The sequence below is a fragment of the Pipistrellus hanaki genome (genome assembly GCF_964339955.1).
Source record: "Pipistrellus hanaki genome assembly, chromosome: 14".
Taxonomy (NCBI): domain Eukaryota; kingdom Metazoa; phylum Chordata; class Mammalia; order Chiroptera; family Vespertilionidae; genus Pipistrellus; species Pipistrellus hanaki.
In genome coordinates, this window is record NC_140516.1 from 47231180 (window position 1) to 47250732 (window position 19553).

Sequence of the window (19553 nt, forward strand, 5' to 3'; positions counted from 1 at the left end):
CAGCCAAAAAGCAGAAAATGGATGAAGATGTGCAAGATTCGGTAGACTCTACTTAGTCTGTCTTAAAATTTAAAAAATGTGTGTTTTTTTTAAAAAAAAATTATGTTTTTAGATGTATCTAAATAAAAATGTCATCTTAGCATATTTTTTTATGTCATCTTAGCATATTTTATGCTACAGAACAAATTATTTTTTTTAACATGTATTGTTATGGGAAAACGCGTTTCACATAACGAACTTTTCGCATAACAAGCTTGCTCCTGGAACGAATTAAGTTCGTTGTGTGAGGCACCACTGTACTGGTTTTATGGGAGAACTGTGACATTTTTTTTTCTTATATAAATAAAAATCATGGTTTTTCTTTTTCTACTTTCAAGGAGCCACCTCTTTATGGACCTTTGTTTTCTTCAAGTTACTGCTGAAGTCTTTTCAAATCAAGCCAACCCTTGAATGTATTCAAAGCACCTGCTGATAGAAACAGCTTGGTAAATACAGGGAAAAAGCATGGAAGTCAGAGGACTTGTGTTGAAAGCTTGGTTCACTGCTTTACTCCTCCTTTGCCATTGATAAATCTTGCCCAGTCTCTATGCTCATCTGTGGAATGGGGTTAATGGCGGATTTCATCTGCAAAGTGGGGATCACAGAGATTAAAGGAGATGACGTGGGCACTTCAAGCCCCAAATAAACACGCGGTTGAATCTCAACAATAATATTATGACTGTGTGGTCACAACTACAACTCTTCTCCATTTGCTGTCAGAAATGCTTCTGGCGGATTCCAGATTCCTTTTGGTCCTGCAGGCTCTTCTTTGGAGGGGATCCAGTAACCTTGCAGAAACGTGAGGATACGCGGCTGCAGTTTGTTAGCGGGGCTCTTTCTCAAAGGGCTCCAATAATAGCCCGTGCAGAGAGAAGGCTCCAAAGTACAAAGCAACCATGTTAGCAGCATGTGCCATCAAATCTTGGAAAGTCATCTGAAGGAGGCAAGATTGCCGCTTTGGAAGCTAAAGGGCTCATTTTGGGCATCCTTTCTACTCTTCTTAAAAAAAAAAAAAAAAAGCCACGATGTTGCAATATTTTTCAAGGCAAAATACTGTCCCAGATGGAGGAGGAAACACTGAGGAGCAGCAGAGGCGATACCTGGGTTCCCAGGCGACCTGGGCGGGGTGGGGGGAGGGGCCCTGAACCCCGCGGACCTCAGAGGGGGGCGGGGAGTCCCCGGTCCTCCAGTCCCCAACCCCAGCCCCTCCCAGCTCCTGCGGACCCCACAACGTGCTGCCCACGCTCAGCTCTTTGTGTGCAGTTGGAGTTTTTTAAGAAAAAAACCCCAAACAAATAAAGAAAGCGAAGAAGTGAAAAAGAAACCGGCCGGAGGAGGATGGGGCGGAGGGAGAGGGAGCCCCAGGAAAGGGGGCCGCACTTTTGCAGGCGCAGACGGCGGGCGCGGAGGCTTCTTTTCTGCTGAAGCTGCCAGCGGGTCCCGAGCTGATCCTCCGTGTGTGGGGGGCTCAGGGGGCCCCGTGGGTCGCGGCTCCCACCTGGGGGGCCGGCCACCCCTCTGCTCCCGGGCCGGGCGGGTGGGGGCGCGCACGGGGGAGTCCCGGATCCGCGTGAAGGCGGGGCGAGACCATCACACCGGGCCTGGGGGGGGGCGCGGGCAGGCGGCAGGCGGGGGGCGGCCGTTCGGCGTCCTGCAGGCTCCAGCTGCAGCGATCGTGGCTGGGTAAAGATCCGAGAGCGGAACTGGCTGCCGGGGGGCCATCGGCCGGCCGCCGGGAGGTGCGAGGCTGACTCCCCGCTCCGCGCACCCCCCTCGCCGCTTGGACGCGCCCACCTCGGGGCTCGGGGCCCCGCCCTGCCTGGCGCACGGGGCTCGGAGCGGAGGCAGTTGGCGCGAGCCACGGGCGAGGCGGGGCCGCGAGGAGCGGGGTCCCCTCCCCCGGCAGGTCCCCCTCCGGCTGGTCCCCCTCCGGCAGGTCCCCCTCCGGCAGGTCCCCCTCCGGAGCGCCCCGCGCAGCCCGCCTGCACCCCGCCCCCAGCCCGGCCCGGGGCGCCGCGGCGGAGGGAGGGCTCGGCCGGCTGGGGAGGAGGAGGAGGAGGAGGAGGAGGGGGAGGACAAGGTCAGCAGCCGGGGAGGCGATGCCCGAGCACGGCTGGAAGGCGCCGAGCGGAGGCGATCCGAGCCTCCAGCCGGGGCAGCGGGGCCGGGGCCGGTGCCGGTGAAGAGCGCGGTTTCCTCCGGGCGGATTCCTCCCCCGGAGCATCCCCGTCCGCGGCCGCGAGCGCAGCGTTCCCCCGGGCAGGGGCGCCGAGGAGGAACATGGAGCCGGGACCCCCCGATCGCGCTGGCCGCCCGCAGCCGGCGGGCCCCCGGAGGGCGCGGGCTGGGGCTGGGGCTGCGGGCGGCGGGGGCGCCTCCCTCTGGCCGCCGGCCGGGGGCCGCTGGCTGCTGCGCTACGGCTTCCTCTACCTGGCGCTGTGCGCGCAGGTGTCCCGGTGCAAGCCGTGCGACCGGACCGGCTCCTGCTTCTCCGGCCGCTGTGTCAACGCCACCTGCCTGTGCGAGCCCGGCTGGGTGGGGGACCAGTGCCAGCACTGCCAGGGCAGGTTCAAGTAAGTGCCATCGCGGGCTCCGGGACGCGAGCCTCCTCCCTGCCCTGCCCCTCGCCCATCGCGGCCCCCCCGTCCCCGGGTTCCCTTCCCCCTTTACCCCCCCCTTCCCCGGGGCGGCCTGGGGTCCCGGACCCGCCGCCCCCTCCAGGCCCCGCGCGGAGCACGGACCACCCACCCGCTCTGCGCGCCCAGCGTTCCCGCAGCGACTCCTGGTCCCCCCGCGGATCCAGACTTCCACGCTCATGACAGTGCCAAACACCATTTTGTTAGGACACACACATTTTTCCTTTTTTTTTTTAAATCGAAAAATTATGCAAGTAACTCATCCAGTCCTTGGGCATCGTGACACGCAGAAGTGCCAAGGTGAAAAGTTGTGGTCCCCCAGGACCTGCCCCTCGCTTTATCCCTCCCAACCTAGGGCTCTGTCTGGAGGTGGCCGCTGCGAATGTTTTATTTAGGTCTGATAATGGCTCTAAGTGGAGTGTAGGATGGGCTTACTATGCCAAATACCGTTCATCCTAAGCGCCCAGCGTGGATGATCTTATTTGTTCCTCCCCAGCAACGCAGTGTGCTGCTAGAAATAGGATGGACTTACGGAGAGAAATCGAGGCAGTGAGTGTAATTTGCCCAGGATGACACAGGAGAAGGGCCGATTGGTGATTGCAAATCGGCCAGCTTAACTCTAGAATGTTTCCTGTTAGCCGATACAGTGTGTTGAATTTGCCGGGACACTCTGAAACTGAGAAACGAGAGAGTGATTTTTGGTTAGATAGAAGAAGAAGGAAATACCCGGGCTTTTTAATGTGGGGATGATGATGGGGTTTCCTAACTGCTTATGTCCCTGTCAGCTGTGGTATGGCAGCATTCGGTTTTCCTTTCTTTTTCTTTTTTCCCAAATATTTTTGTTGATTTCAGGAAGGAAGGGAGAGGGAGGGAGGGAGGGAGGGAGGGAGGGAGGGAGGGAGGGAGGGAGGGAGAGAGAGAGAGAGAGAGAGAGAGAGAGAGAGAGAGAGAGAGAGAGAGAGAAGCATCAGTGATGAGAGAGAATCGTTGATTGGCTGCCTCCTGCATGCCCCCTAATAGGGATCAAGCCCACAATGTGGGCATATGCCCTAAGTGTGAATCGAACTCTGACCTCCTCGTTCATAGTTGGATGCTCAACCACTGTCACTGGTCAGTGGCTTTAGTTTTTCTGAAACTCAAGGCCCTAGGAATGTGCATTAAAACAGTAAAGATGCTTTCTCCCTATTGGATGATATTTATTGCATTCATTCCTGCCTGATCTGAAAAGAAATGGGTGAATGTGGGGGAGCAGAAAATAAGATAGTTGAGGCCATCAGGGTAGCTGTTGAGTCATTGCAGTGAAGTCATTGAGTAAGTCGTCTTCCTATCCTTCTAGATATTTAACGAAGTTTTCTGCCTGGTTTATGGCTCTGAAATTACTTTATGTAGATTACTAATATTTATGGTTAGGATGATAGCACAATCTAAGTGAAATGTCTCTTAGGCTCTAAGACCGAGGTGAATATGGTTCACCTTGTTAGGGTATTATAGGAAAGTTTCCTGGGAGTTCTAAACCCAGTATATTTTTCTTATTTATTTTTTCACTGTTACTGATTAAAACAATGCCCCTAAAGCTCAATGTAAACAATTATTTTTTAAAAATAGTTTTTTAAAATTAATTTTTTTTTAAAATTTTAGGTAGATCCTACTATTTAATTTATGACAGGCTTTTGGAAGTGAAATCTCAAAATGAAATTTCATGAACTTCATGTGTAGCAATAGGATGAAATGTTTCCCAGTTTCACAAATTAGTATATTAATAGTAGTACTAGAGGCCCGGTGCATGAAATTTGTGTGTGTGTGTGTGTGTGTGTGTGTGTGTGTGTGGGAGGGTGGAGGGGTGGGGGCTCAGCCCTGTCTGCACCTGGAGCCCCTCGATTGCTTGGGGGGAGGGGGCCATTGATAGGCCCGCAGAGGGAGGCCCCGCCCAGCCACTGCAGCTCACCAGTTGGTGGCCTGGGCCTCCCTCTTTGGGGTGATGGTGGGCCTCCCTCCCCTCCTGCCACCAATTGCATCGCACCCACCTTGGCTGGCCTGATGCCAGTGGGTGTCATAGCATGGTCGTCTTGCTGTTCAGCTGTTTGGTGGATTTGCATATTTTACACTTTTATTATTATAGACACTTAGCACATGCTCAGGTTGTGGGCTTAATCCCCGGTATGGGGCATGCAGGAGGCAGCCAATCAATGATTCTCTTTCATCACTGATGCTTCTATCTCTCTCTCCTTCTCCCTTCCTCTCTGAAATCAATAAAAACACATTAAAAATAAAATAAAAAAAAACACTTCTTAAAAAAAAATCTTGGGAGCGATGATAATTTAAAGTTTAAGAAAGAGTTTCAAGATGAGGAAAGGTATCATACTGAAGTATGCCTATTAGCTAGCCTTTTTTACTTAAGTGTTCTTAAACTTTTGTTCTGACTATAGTAGCCAGTCCCTTTATCTAACAGGAGAGATTTTGAACATACGAACTGGGAGCCAGCAATGAAAAAAGATATATTTTTTTTTTTTTTTTTTTTTTTTACATCTCTTTGTACATAATTAGGAAGAATGGCTGATTCCTGTGTAATTCAGGGATATTGGCCTTTGTGTGGGCGGATTCGCTCCATCTGTCTAAGGATAAAATTGCTACCGTCCTGGGAAGCGCCTGTCTACAGTGTGTAGTGTTGGCCTCGTGAATCAGCTAGATCAGCAGCCTGTAGCCTCCCCAGCAGATGTTGTCCCACCAGCAGATGCTGTCACAGTAGGAGAGATCGCAGATCAAGTTAAAGCGAGCTTAAATAACAGAGATGGTGTCCGTAAGCACAGCCTATTCGTGAGTAAAACAGGAATAGCTTTTTTCCGTATAGATACAGGCAACCATCAACCCTGAACGAATCACTGGATGCTCTTCATTTCCTTGGAACCTGTATTCTGTTGATAAGTAGAATACATTTCATTTCTCCGTGGAATACAAGCTATTCATTAGAGTACATATAACTCGTGCAGTTCTGTGTTTGGCTGTGTACTGTTAGGGGTAAGAAAATGTGGTATTTTCTATCAAAGGGAAGACTCAAGTTAGAAGAAGAGAATTCTTCCTGGTAAAGGACACGTGGAGCGCAGAAAGGTTTATTTGAGGATGGTGGCGTGAAGTCATAACACAGTGGGAGAGACTTTAAGTGGAAGTTCTCACTTCATTAATTATCCTGAAAGTCTCTTACTGAACTGGAGGATAGCAACCCAAACAAACAGGCATCAGGAGTAATCGGTCTTGGTAAGCAGGTGTCAAAATTAATTGGCCTGTTCCATGGTAACTTCGCTTTCCCCCCACTGGAGGGATCTAAGGAAGAAGTGTTCTTCAGATGCTTCTGTAGAACGGAAGATTGGAGATTGGGGGAGAAATGCAGAAGCAAACGTGATATCCAAAGTGGTACTTCAGTTCCCTTAGCATCGATTCCAGGCTTCCGTCTGTTTCCACTTGAAAAGAATAAAACACTCAGGATTTATAAGCCATTCCTCACATAGGCAAAACAAAATGAACATTGATCTGCAGCTTCAGCAGACCTGGAAGATTTAGGACTGAGAATCAGAAAGGGTGAAGGCGATTTGAAATACAGTAATCAAGGATACGATATATGCTAATTCAAATTGTATTTACTTGAGTAGCTTAGAATGGCAGGCTAGAAAACATTTTGCTACAAAATCCATTGGCATAAACAGCATTCTCTTTTAGAAGCTGGTTGTTTAGAATTATTTTTGCAGAGTAGTTGAGGTTTATATTTATGTATTTATATTCTGTGTTCCAGCTTACACATTTTCTTGCTAATGTGACTTAGGAACCTATGACTTCTGATTTCTCTTAGGCAAACAAAATAACCTAAATTAATGCTCTGGGTTTGGAAAATATCTCATTATATTGTGAATAATTTGCAAGTGTAACTTCACTATTAAAACATTTAGTGAACATTTTCTTAAAATAATGTATTAAATCTTATTGCATGTTCACTGTATATACTTTTTAAATCATAGGTTAGTCAAATATGGATACTGAATTTCACACATTTATAATGAAAGTATTTATTTCTAGAGACAACAAACCAAAGATATAATATTAGGAATAAGGTTGCTATTATAAGCAAACAGAAGTAGGGTTAAAAGTATAAATGTTTTGCTTAAGCTTCTTATATACACACTTGTACCTTGGAGTCCTTTTTATTAATGGTACGGAAACTATCAGTAACTATATAGTTAAATAGAATATTTCCTGTTCCTAGGTCTTCTTTATTTTTAAATTATAATATGTAATTTACATTCATGCATTTTTTTTATTATTAAAAAGCATATAGTAGAATTTTAAAAATTGAGTTCTAGAGAGCAATGGAGGGGAGGGAGGGAGGGAGGGAGGGAGGGAGGGAGGGAGGGAGGGAGAGAGAGAGAGAGAGAGAGAGAGAGAGAGAGAGACTTTGATGTGTGAGCAAAACAGCTTGAAACATGGGCATGTGCCCTGTGCATGGGATGATGCGCAACCAACTGAGCCACACCGGCCTGGGCCACGTAGTAGAAATTTTAAAATCATTTAGATTGAGTGTTTCTAAGATCCTACATTGGTAAAGTAAGCTACTTGTAGCATGGTTTTCAAGACCACGTGTCTGCCTGGTTTGGCTCCTGTGGCAGATGAGACTCAGCTTGCCTCCACCACCCCCCCACCCCACCCCGCAGTGGTCTTTAAGCTCCCTGGTAAGGGGCCCATTTTTTTGAACCCTCTTTCCTCCTTGGTCTTCTTTTGTGGCTGAATACTAAACACCCTGCAAACCTTAGCTTATACTAGTATCTATAGGAGGCTTTTCTGACTCCTCAAGCTATGTTACCCCATGTTATGTACCTTTATAGCACTATTGTTCCTCTTTAGTACGTTCAAATGAATTATTTAATTGCAATTGTAATTTTTTCCTTTACATTATTTATAAGAGCTATTTGAGGTATAATTGACATGCAGTAAACTGTATAATTTAAAAAGTTTTGACACGTGCCTCTGAAACTGTCACCGCCATCAAGATTATAAAAATGCCCAATCCCCCCCAAATCCTCCCTTTCCTGCTGCTTCTCCCCGTCCCCAGGCAGCCGCTAAGCCGCTTCCTGTCACTACGCTAGATTTGTTGGCATTTTCTGGAATTTTATACAAGTGGAATCATGCATTATGTATTCTCTTTTGTCTGGCTTCTTTCACACAGCATATTTATTTTGAGACTCATTAAAGGTGTACCGTAATTTATTCCTTTTAATTCTTGAGTAGTATTCCAATGTGTGGCTACACCACAGTTCGTTTATTATTCACCTGGTGATGGATATTGCCAGTTTGGGGGCTATTCTGTAGAAAGCCGCTCAGAGTAGAAGTCTTTGTATGGACACAAGCTTTCATTTCTTTTGGGTAAATACCCTCCGTGGAATGGCTGGGTCATATAGTGGTTGGTTACATGCTTTACTTCTTAACTGACAAGCTATTTTCACAGGTGACTGTTTCATTTGCACTTCCACCAGCAGTGCCTGAATGTTCTAGTTAATTCACATCCTCACCAGCACTAGGTATAGTTAGTCTTTTAAATTTCTGTGGCTTGCATAAGTATGTCATGCTATGGCATTGTGGTTTTTTAAAATATATTTTATTGATTTTTTGACAGAGAGAAAGAGAGAGGGATAGAAAGTTAGAAACATCGGTGAGAGAGAATCAGCTGCCTCTTACACAATCAGCTGCCTCTTGCACAATCAGCTGCCTCTTGCACACCTCTTACTGGGGATGTGCCTGCAACCAAGGTACATGCCCTTGACCGGAATCGAACCTGGGACCTTTTAGTCCACAGGCTGAGGGTCTATCCACTGAGCCAAACCGGTTTCGGCTTGTGGTTTTAATTTCACTTCCCTAGTGACTAATGTTGAGCATCTTGTCATGTGCTTACCTGCCATCTGTAGATCTTCGCTGAGGTATCTGTGTAAATCTTTTGCACATTTTTTACATTTTTTTCTTTTTATGAGTTATTTATCTATTCTGGATACTTCCTATCAGATATGTCGTTGGGAAATATTTTCTCCCAGTCTGGGGCTTGTCTTTTCATTCTCTTAGCAGTGTTTTCAAAGAAAAGAAGTTTTGAATTTGTCGAATTCCAGGTTATCATTTTTTTCTTTTATGGATTGTGTTAGAGCTAAGAAAACTTTGCCTGAAGCAAATATTTTCTTTTTCTAGAAGTTTTGTAGTTTTAGATTTTATATTTAGAGTCCCTTTTGAGTCAATTTCTGCATATGATGAGAGGTATGGATGTCAATTCATTGTTTCTGCAAATAGATATTAAATTGTTTCAGGACCGTTTGTTGAAAAGACTATTCTTTCTCGGCTGAAGTGGCTTTGTACCTTTGTTGAAATCAGTTCTTCATACTAGTATATCTCTGCGTCTATTTCTGGACTCCTCTGTTCCATTTATCTCTTTGTCTGCTTGTATGTCAAGACGGTAATATCTTGCCCTAGTTGGTTTAGCTCAGTGGAGAGAGCGTTGGATCTGGATTTGATTCCAGTCAAGGGCACGTACCTTGGTTGCAGGCTTCTCTCCAGCCTGTGTCCTGGTAGGGGCACATGTGTTTCTCTCACATCGATATTTCTCTCTGTCTTTCCCGCTCTCTTCCACTTTCTCTAAAGATCAATGCAAAAGTATCCTCGAATGAGGATTAAAAAAAAAAAAAAAAAAAAAAAAGACCACAGTATCTTGGTTATTGTAGTTTTATAAGTCTTGAATTCCATGTCAGTTATTTTGGCTACTTAATTCCTTTGCATTCTCATATGAATTTCAAAATCACCTTGTTAATTTCTAGGAAAACATTGCTGGGATTTCATTTGGGATTGTGTTGAACCCATACGTCAGTTTGAGGGATAATTGACACCGTATCAATATTGAGTTTTCTGGCACATGAACATGGTATATCCAAGTTCTAGGTCTTCTTTAATTTTAGCAATATTTTAAAATATTCAGTGAACAGGTCTTACCACTTTTTGTCAGATTTTCCCCTAAGCATTTCATATTTTTTGATGCTATTGTAAATGATATGCTTTTTTATTTATTTATTTTTTTTAGTTTCAGTGTCTATTTGTTGCTGTTACATGGAAATACAAATGATTTTTGTATATTAATATTGCATCCTTCAATCTTGCTGATCTCATTGTAGTAGATTTTTGTAGATACCTTATGATTTGGAGATAGATAATTATGTTGTCTGCAAATTAAGAGACTCTTAATCCTTTCTTTGTAATCTGGGTGCCTTTCATTTTTCTTGCCTTATTTCACTGGCTGGGTCAGCCATTAACATGATGTATACAATTGGTGAGAGTGGTCACCTGTGTCTTATTTCTGATATAAGGGGAAAATATTTAATCTCTAACCATAAAAAGTCAGTTATCTGTAAGTTTTTTATAAGTTCTTTTGTCACATTGAGGAAGTTCCCTTCTCTTCCTAATTTGCTGGGAGTTTTATTAGAGAGTAGAGGCCTGGTGCACAACATTCGTGTATTTGCAGGGGGCAGGAGGGTCCCTCAGACCAGCCTGTGCCCTCAGCCCTCTTGCAGTCTCCCTGCGGGCCAGCCTCAGCTGTCAGCCGGACATCCCCCTGAGGGATCCTTAGTGCTGGAGGAGGCAGGAGAGGCTCCTGCTACCGCCGCTGCGCTTGCCAGCTGTGAGCTCGGCTCAGGGCTTCTGGCTGAGTGCCCACCCCTCCCCACCCCCCCCGGAAGTGCACTGACCGCCAGGGGCCAGCTCCTGCATTGAGCACCTGCCCCTTGGTGGTCAGTGTGTGTCATAGTGACCGGTCATTCTGCCATTCGGTCAATTTGCATATAGCCTTTTATTATATAGGATGGATATTGAATTTGTTAAATATTTTTCATCTGTTAGTATTATATCTTTGTTTCTTTTTAAAGCATGTTACTATGATGTATTATAATGTCATACTTACCTTAATTCCTAAGATGAATCCCAGATATTAGAAATATATGTTCATGACGGAAATATCTTTGTCCAGTTTTAGAGTCAGGGTAATGCTGGCCTCGAAGAATGAGCTGGTTCTCTCCTGTTCAGTTTTCTGGAAGAGTTTATATAGAATTGGCATTATCTCTTCATTATGTGTTTGGTAGAATTCTCCAGTGAAGCCCTCAAGGCTTAGAATTTTCTTTAACTTCAAATTCAATTTATTTAATATAAATTCTATTTTTTAAGTATATGTAACTACAAGTTCAGTTTATTTAATATTTATAGCCTATGGCATTTTCTTTGTGGGAAGGCTTGCAACTGTGTAATAGGTGTGTGGATATTCATTTTTATCTATCTTTTTTTTCTTTTTTTTTTGAGTGAGTTTTGGTAGATTGTGTCTTACAGAGAATTTGTTCTTGTCATCTAAGTTTTCAAACTTATGGGCATACAATTGCCCATAATATTTCCTCAATATTCTTACAAAATCTGTGGGATCTTTAGTGATACTTCTTATATTGATAGTTTATGTTTCTCCTTTCTTGCTTAGTCTGGCAGGACATTTATTAATGTTATTGATTTTTTTTCAAAGAATATGTGTTTGGTTTCATTGATTCCTGCTATTTTTTGTTGTTGAAGTTTTCAGCTTTATTGATTGCTGCTTCCTTTGGTTTTGATGTGCTTTTCTTAACCTAGTTTCTTAAGTTAAAAAGCTCAGGGAATTAATTTGAGATGCTTCCTCCATTCCCCAGTTGGGAGGATGAAGGGAACTGAAGATGCTGTCATTTGCTTCGTGCAGGGCAGAAACGGTCCACCCCACAGTCTGCAGCTGCCGCATCCCAGGGATACGGGTCAGGGCTGCTTCCTTTTGGCTGATAGTCCCTTAGTGCAAGCATGAGGATGAGGGGACTTCACCTTCACCTTCTTCCGCAGCAGGGAATGGGAGAGACCTATCATTTTTTAGGTAAAACATAAACATTTAGAAAATTAAAGTACTGTGTAAATTAGAAAATTTCAACTAGATCCCTCTGTCTCATAAAAATAGAAATTTTAAGAGCATTGTCCAAGCTTTTGTGTATTGTTTAATCCCAAGCTTCATTTGTATTTAATATATATATATATATTTAAGTATATTTTTATTGATTTCAGAGAGGAAGGGAGAGGGAGAGAGAGAGAGAAAAACATCAATGATGAGAGAGAGAATCATCCTGCAACCTGGCAGGTGCCCTTGACAGGCAATGAAGCCAGGACCCCTCAGTCTGCAAGCTCAGGCTCTATCCACTGAGCCAAACTGGCTAGGGCTAAAACTTTTTTTTAAATTGTTTTTCTTTTAGAGAGTGAGGAAGGGAGAGGGAGAGGCAGAGAAACATCCATGTGAGAGCACAACATGGATCTGCTGCCTCCTGCCCAGGATGGAGCCCTCAATCCAGGCATGAGCTCTGCCCGGGAATCAAACCAGCGACTTCCGGTGTACAGGAGGATGCCCCACCAACTGAGCCACACCGTGCAGGGCCGTTTGTATTTTTTTTTTTTTTTTTTACAATATAATCACATTGATAATGATCCCCCACCCCTGAAATTAGAATTTATTCTGTTTCGTGTAAGAATAATAATAATGACATTAAAACTAGTATATCAAAACGTACATTTTGAGTTGAGAGGAAAAGTAGTAGAATGTGGTGGACCAAAGCTTTTACATTTATTGCCTTTTCTTACTGCTGATGGAAAGCTTAGAAGGAAGAGATGCTGTTCTCGTCTTACAGCGAGAAGAGAGAGGAAAGGCCTGACGCAGTGATTTATGCAGAGTCTCATGGCTGCTGGGTGACAGTGAGCTGTCAGATCATGTCTGTCTCGCCCTTTGCCAAAGCAGCCGTCTTCAATGCGAGCTTTCTTCTTCATGCTCCCTCATAATCATATGCATTTGCAGATAGCACTGGGATTATTTAAGAGGATGCATTTTGGTACCAAACCGAGGGGGAGTTGAGATCTCTCTCTGCCATTGTGCCATGAACTCCAGATGGATTTGTGTTGCTGCCTCACTGAACACTGGATAACGTTTCTCTCACTTCTTTTTTAAAACAATCCTATGCCCTAAGCACTATTGTTATAACTCTCTTACACACAAGGAAACTGAGGCTTCGGGAGGCTGGCTGACATGCCCACAAAGTGACCAAGGTCACCTGAGAGACTTGCAGCTCTTCCGAAGTGTTGTCTTTACTTTCAGTTTCTCAGTCATGCGTCTTTCATTCTTCAGCGAAAGGAGAATATTCTAGAGTTCTTAGGTGTCCTTCGCAAGGTCAATGGGAATGGGTGCATTTTGCAGGACACGAAGATACCGAAAGGAAATCCCCACTGATCAAACAGATCAAACAGCAATATTGTACTTGTCCCCAAGCATATTCCTGGGATGTATCATATAACTTTTTAAAAATATATTTTTATTATTGTTTTTAGCGAGGAAGGGGGAAGGAGAGTGAGAGAGAAAAACATCAGTGATGAGAGACGCCCCCACTGGGAATCAAGCCTGCAACCCAAGCGTGTGCCTTGAGCGGGAATCGAAGCGTGACCTCCTAGTTCATAGGTCAATGCTCAGCCACTGAGCCATGCCGGCCAGGCTGATAGTTACTTTTAATGTCAGGTTCCTGGATGGGTTGTGAGTAGTTGGCGAACCCTCAGATTTGTATATGAATTATTATTCATGTGAATTTTCGTAGGCAGGAGGGTATAGCTTTTAAGAGATTCTCCAAAAGTGATCTCATATCCCAACATGGTAAGAATCACTGTATTATAGGAACACAAACTAAATAATGGTCACTGTATGAGCAGTTAAAAAAATGGGACCAGGTGGACAGAGAACGCAGAATTGGGAGAGGGGGCATAGAATATACTGTGAAGGAAATGAATAAACGCCAGCTTAGTGTGCAGACAGGGAAACGTTAATACCAATGATATAATCCAGAGATCCTCTTTATCCATTTTGCTTAAAAATAAATCAATAAGCTGTTAAATAATATTTTAATTAAGAGCACAGTTTTAGTCCAGCCAGAGTGGCTCAGTGGTTGAGCATCGGCTTATGGACCAGAAGGTCACGGTTCGATTCCCTGTCAGGGCACACGCCTGGGTTGTGGGCTGGATCCCCAGTTTGGGGTGTGCAGGAGGCAGCCAATCAGTGAGTTCTCTCATCATTGATGATTCTCTCTCCCTCTGCCTCTCCCTCCCTCTCTGAAATCAATAATATATATATATATATATATATATATATATATATATATAATTATTATTATTATTATTATTTTTTTTAAATAACACTTTGAAAACAGACTTCCATGTGAGGCTGGTGTACAACAGCAGCCCCGAGGGGACCTGACTATTTCTCATTGAGTGGTTATGCCAGCACAAAAATCTTAGTCATCGATACACAGGATTTACTGTTTCAGAGACTTTGAATAAAAAAAGATTGAGTTTTCTTACTTTTTATAATGTCTTAATCAAATTTTGTATTCATAGTCAGGATAGAGAACAGCACTTCCACTGATCTAATTTAGCTCTGCTTAATGTTTGCGCAGGTTTTCTGCATATGGCAGCGGCCACTCCTATGATACAGTCCAGTTTGAGCAGGGATTCTAGACTGGGCAGCTATAGCTGGATGAGACATAGGCAAGGCAGACGGGCATGTGCGGGCATCTAGACAGGGACTGGCAGACTTCTTCTGTGAAGGGCCAGATAGTAGGTATTTTCGGCTTTGCAGGCCAGATGGTCTGTGTTGCTACTACTCAGCTCTGTTCGCGTAGCATGTTAGCAATCTCACACACATGTAAACAAATGTGCGTTCCAGTAAATCTTCATTTACACACACAGGCAGTCGGCCAGTCGTTTCTGCAGTCCTGATCTAGAATCGCATGCCAGGATGATTCCCAACTGAGGACAGGAGCACGACAGGATTAAAGAAAGGATACGTTCGTGGTTTGAGACTTACAGTGCATTGTAGAAGCAGCATTAGAAACAGTTGTTATGTAGGAGGCCGATCTATCCAGTTCATTCCTGGAGACCTCCACACCGCTGGACGGGAGGGCGTTAGGAGTAAGAAGTACAGAGAGGTTGGAAACCAGGTGTTTGTCATGCTGGAGTGGAAAACTTCCGAATGAGAAGAGCGGTTCCAGATGGTGAGGATGCCCCGATGTGCCTGCGTGGGAGTGCCCGGCTCAGGTGGCAGGGAGGGGAAGGAGGCGGGTGCTGGAGGAGAGGGCAGGGCACTGCGAAGGGGGAGTTGTTCTCACTGTGGGAGTGGTAGGGCCTTCCCCTCTTACTCCTGCACAACCTCCTACTGGGATCCAGCCTGCAGCCATGGCATGTGCCTCACCAGGAATGGATCTACTGCCTCCTGGTTCCCAGGCCGATGCTAACCACTGAGCCATGCCGGCCAGGCGGGAGAAGGATTTCTCCATGGAGCCTCCTTAGGGACCTATGCTTAGGCTGACATCCAGAGGAAACTTTTATGCAAGTCTCCTGCGTGTTACCTTGCTTATTGAGAGGATGGAAGTAATATTGACTTGGATGTTGTGATAAGAACATCTCTAAGTCTTTATTGCTATTCTTTATTTGTTGAGATATCATTTTGCTGGTTTCCTTTAGCTCTTTAGCCCATTGAAAACAGTTGAATTAGTCAAGCACACCCAGTGTCTGATTCCTCAGGGACAGTTTCTGTTAGCTTCTCTGAACAGAGCGTACTTTCTTGTTTCTTTGCATGCTTGTAATTTTTTTGTTATTGGAGACTGGACATTTGATTATTATAATACTAGAGGCCTGATGCACGGAATTCTTGCAAGGGGCTCGGCCCTCAGAGCCTCTCGCAGCCCCAGCTGGCCCTCGCAGCCTTGGCCAGCCCTAGCAACCCGGTTCTGTCCGGAAGGTTGTCCAGACGGTCGGTCGTTCTGCTGTTTGGTCTAATTAGCATATTAGCTCTTTATTATATAGGATGACATATACCCTGTTTCCCCGCAAATGAGACAGTGTCTTATATTAATTTTTGCTCCCAAAGATGTGCTAGGTCTTATTTTCAGGGGATGTCTTATTTTCCCATGAAGAAGAATATGGTACACATTTATTGTTAAATGAAAATAAAGGAAATTTATTACCTGTGTACAGTATGTTAGTACGGTAGTTGTCAACACTAACCAGACAAACTGTGAATCCTACAGTATCAAGAATTTACTCATTTATTCAATGACAATCATGTCATCATCTTCTGGAACATCATCATAACAATCCAATTCCTGAATTTCCTGGCGAATTTCTTGTGACTCCATTTCTTTCAGAATCAGTGGACCAAATCTCTCATGTTTAGCAATAGCATTCTGAGACAGAGCCTAGGGGGGGCCTTATTTTTTGGGGGATGCCTTATATTTCACTCAGAAGGAAACCTGTAAGTAGGTCTTATTTTCAGAGGATGTCTTATTTTGGGGAAACACGGTAATAGAAATCAGATTCTTCCCCCTCCTGAGGGTTCCTTCTTATTGTTTCTGTGTGTCATCATTGTGTACTTGTTCAGTGACTTCCCTAACCGAGTTTTTATAATGACAGTATTCTTTGTTGTGTGTGGTCTCTAAAGTCTCTGTTCCTTTGGCTTGTGGTCAGGTGGTATTGAAAAAATTTCCGCGAGTGCTCGAGCCAAGCACAAATAAGGAGCTCTCTCAGGCCTTGTAGATGGACTGTTGTGGCACTCCTTCCGTGCTTAGCCAGGTTGCCTATGACTTGGCCTTCGCCTCACTTCCTTCTGGTTCCCAGTGGGAAAATTAGCCGGAGGCGAAAGGGTAGGTCTTCTCATGTCTTTCTGAGCTCAGGGTCTGCCCAAATTCCCAGGCCCATGTACTGAGCAGCTTCTGAATGTCCTGATTCTTCAAAGAATCTCACTCCCCACATTTTCTCCCAGGCTATTGGCGTACCTATTGTTTGCCTTACTCTAATGTTTTGCCTCAGCCAGCAGGGGCTGTTCATATTTGCTTTCAGTGTTCTGAGTAGTGCCTTCTGTGGGGCTGCTTTCTTGCTCTGGAGGACTTTCGGGATAGGCCTAGGATGATTTTCATACAATGTCATATCGATTACTGTATATAGTCTTGTCTTACTCATTACTCATCGATCCTCTGAATCACTCACAGTTCCCCAAAGATATCATGCTATTTCATGAACCTCCAAGTCTTCACACATACCTCTTCCAGGAATACTGTTACATGCTCTTCTTTTTATATGTATTTTTAATATCTATACCAGATAAAATTAGATAATACTCAGTTTAGGATTTTTGTATGAGAGATACTTATAATTTTTTATTTATTTTTTCTTGTTTTGGTTTAGTCAAGTTGTACTTTAAAAACAACTTTTGCATTCCATCTAAAATGTCAAATTTATTAGTATGAAGTTCTTAATATATTATTCTTTCTGTAGCATGAGTAGTGATGTTCCTCATTTCCTTTTTGATAATGGCAATCAATATTTTCTCCTTGAGTAGTTTTGATATGGGGTTATTAATTTACTAGTCTTTATTAAGCCAACTTTTAATTATATAAATTTTCATTATTATAAGACTGTTTTCTGTTTCAGAGGTTTCTGCTTTTATTATTCCCTTATACTTTCTTGTTGTTTAATTTATTGTCTTTTTCTAGGTTTTTTTTGAGTTGTAATTGATTATCAATTTTCTAATGCATACATTTAGAATTAGAAATTTCTCTCTAAACACTGATTTAGCTTCATCTTATAAATTTTGATGTGTTGTGGTTTTGGTATTCAATTAAAAATATTGTCTAATTGTCCTTGTGACTTACAAGTCTGTTGGTGGATTTGAAACATCAGGAGCCTGCGTGTTCTGGCAGGTCTAGTACCACCTGAAGCCAACCGCAGGTCTGGGGGTTTTCTGTCACCCATTGCAGAGGCTGCCAGAAGCACTCAGCCTTTGGCAGGACCTTCTAAACAGACAGATTTCTCCCCCGCAAAAGTAGCTTTGAATGCCTGGAATTTGCAACTTCTTCATCTTGGCTTGGCAGATCTTACCATTTTGCTCCTTACAGCATGCTTTTAAGATTTTAAAATGGTTCTTAGCTTTTTAAATTGTCCTCAGTGGTGGGTTTGTCCGAATTACCTCATCTGACATTATTGGAAGTGAAAAATCAGGACAAACGATTTAGCCTGTTATTTAACTGTGCTTTCAATTTCTCATCTTGACTATGGGATTAATAACTACTCACTATCTCGTAGGGTTTGGGGTATTTTATTTTATTTTTTTAATATATTTTTATTGATTTCAGAGAGGATGGGAGAGGGAGAGAGAGAAAGAAACATCAATGATGAGAGAGAATCATTGATTGGCTGCCTCCTGGATGCCCCTTACCGGGGACTGAGCCCGCAACCTGGGCATATGCCTTTGACTGGAATCGAACCCAGGACCCTTCAGTCTGCAGGCCAACACTCTATCCACTGAGCCAAACCAGCTAGGGCAGGTTTGGGGATTTTAAAATGAAGTCATACATTATGCGCTTATAGTAGTATCTGACATGTAGAAAATGCTCAATTTATTATTTCATTAGTTTGAGAACATTGCAATTTGTCTGTTGCTCTTCAGAAACTTTTCTAAGCATGAACTAGCCTCCTTCTTGCCCAGAGTAACCTGGCTGGGATTATGAAAGATTTACAAATAGCATTCATATTGATTGACCCTTTAGTCAGCCCTAATTTGGGTAGATAAATCTTTTTCCCCTTTATGTTTTTAAGACTCTATAATATAAGGAAATTTTAATTTTATCTAAGACTAGATAATGATCCTTATATCTGTGTTGTATATATGTGTTGTATGTACGTGTGTATGCACGTGTGTATGCATATGTGAATAGGTTATAAGCCCCGATATGTGTATGTATGTTGTGTTTATATGCATATATAAATATATAAAGGCTAAATGGGAAGCTATTGTAATTATTTAAAATATGGTCTTGGTAAAGTAATTGGGCTGAACTAAGGAGAACAAAATGAAGTAGAATTGGGATCCTGTTTTAAATATTTTTAAATTCTGAAAAATCATATAGACAAGAAAATGATAATAAAAACAGGTACCGTATTTTCCGGTATATAAGACAACTTTTGAAACAAAAAAAAGTCAACCGAAAATCAGGGGTCGTCTTATACACCGAGTATATCCCGAAAAACGTCTTGATATGCTGCTAAACGAATTTTCCAACTCGATCCCGAAAATCGTCTGGATTTCTTGTTTCTCGGTCAAGTTCATGGCATTGCCATTTGTGAAGAGACCTTCCATTTATCGTATCAATGTATAATACGGTATATTACGGTATGTTCGAAAAATGTCATTCATTAAAAATTTAATTAAAAAAAGAACTGGTGTTGCCTCGGAAGTGGGGGGTAGTCTTATACGGCGAATATAGGCCTAAACCTATGTTTTAATTGTAAAATTAGGGGTTTGTCTTATACGCCGGAAAATACGGTAGCCAAAATCAGTAAGCTTGGTGACAACTACTTTAGCAATTCTGGTGAGTGAAAAACAAATATAGAGCTAACAGTTTAGCTCTGACGGTAGCATGCACATATATTATTGCTTATTCCAAAGATCTGTATTTTTCAGTGTATTTGATTTTTCCTTCTTTTGCCTCCACCTAATTTTTGTGCAGAGGAAATTTAACTTAATCTATTCTGTGTCAACATTCAACCCATCAATATAATGTTCAGTCTTGCAGTACATTTTTTCCAATGTATGAAATGGTTTTAATACATTAAGGTTTAAAGAAAGCCAAAATAAATTTATTTTGAGATCTAGAGAAATATATGGCAATTTGAAAAATTTTCTAAGTTGTAAATAACTTCTTTTTTGACAAAAATGCTATATCCCATTCCTAT

At 43.2% G+C, this 19553-nt stretch overlaps 1 protein-coding gene across 1 annotated transcript in view; it reads left to right on the forward strand.

Annotated features, from left to right (window-relative positions):
* Window positions 1-1849: 1849 nt before the first annotated feature.
* Window positions 1850-19553, forward strand: part of ATRNL1 (attractin like 1) — a 408799-nt gene continuing 391095 nt past the window's right edge. The window contains exon 1 of the mRNA XM_084903569.1: window positions 1850-2612. Within this exon, the coding sequence (XP_084759695.1) occupies window positions 2320-2612 (293 nt within the window). The 5' untranslated portion in view covers window positions 1850-2319. The remainder of the gene's footprint in view (window positions 2613-19553) is intronic.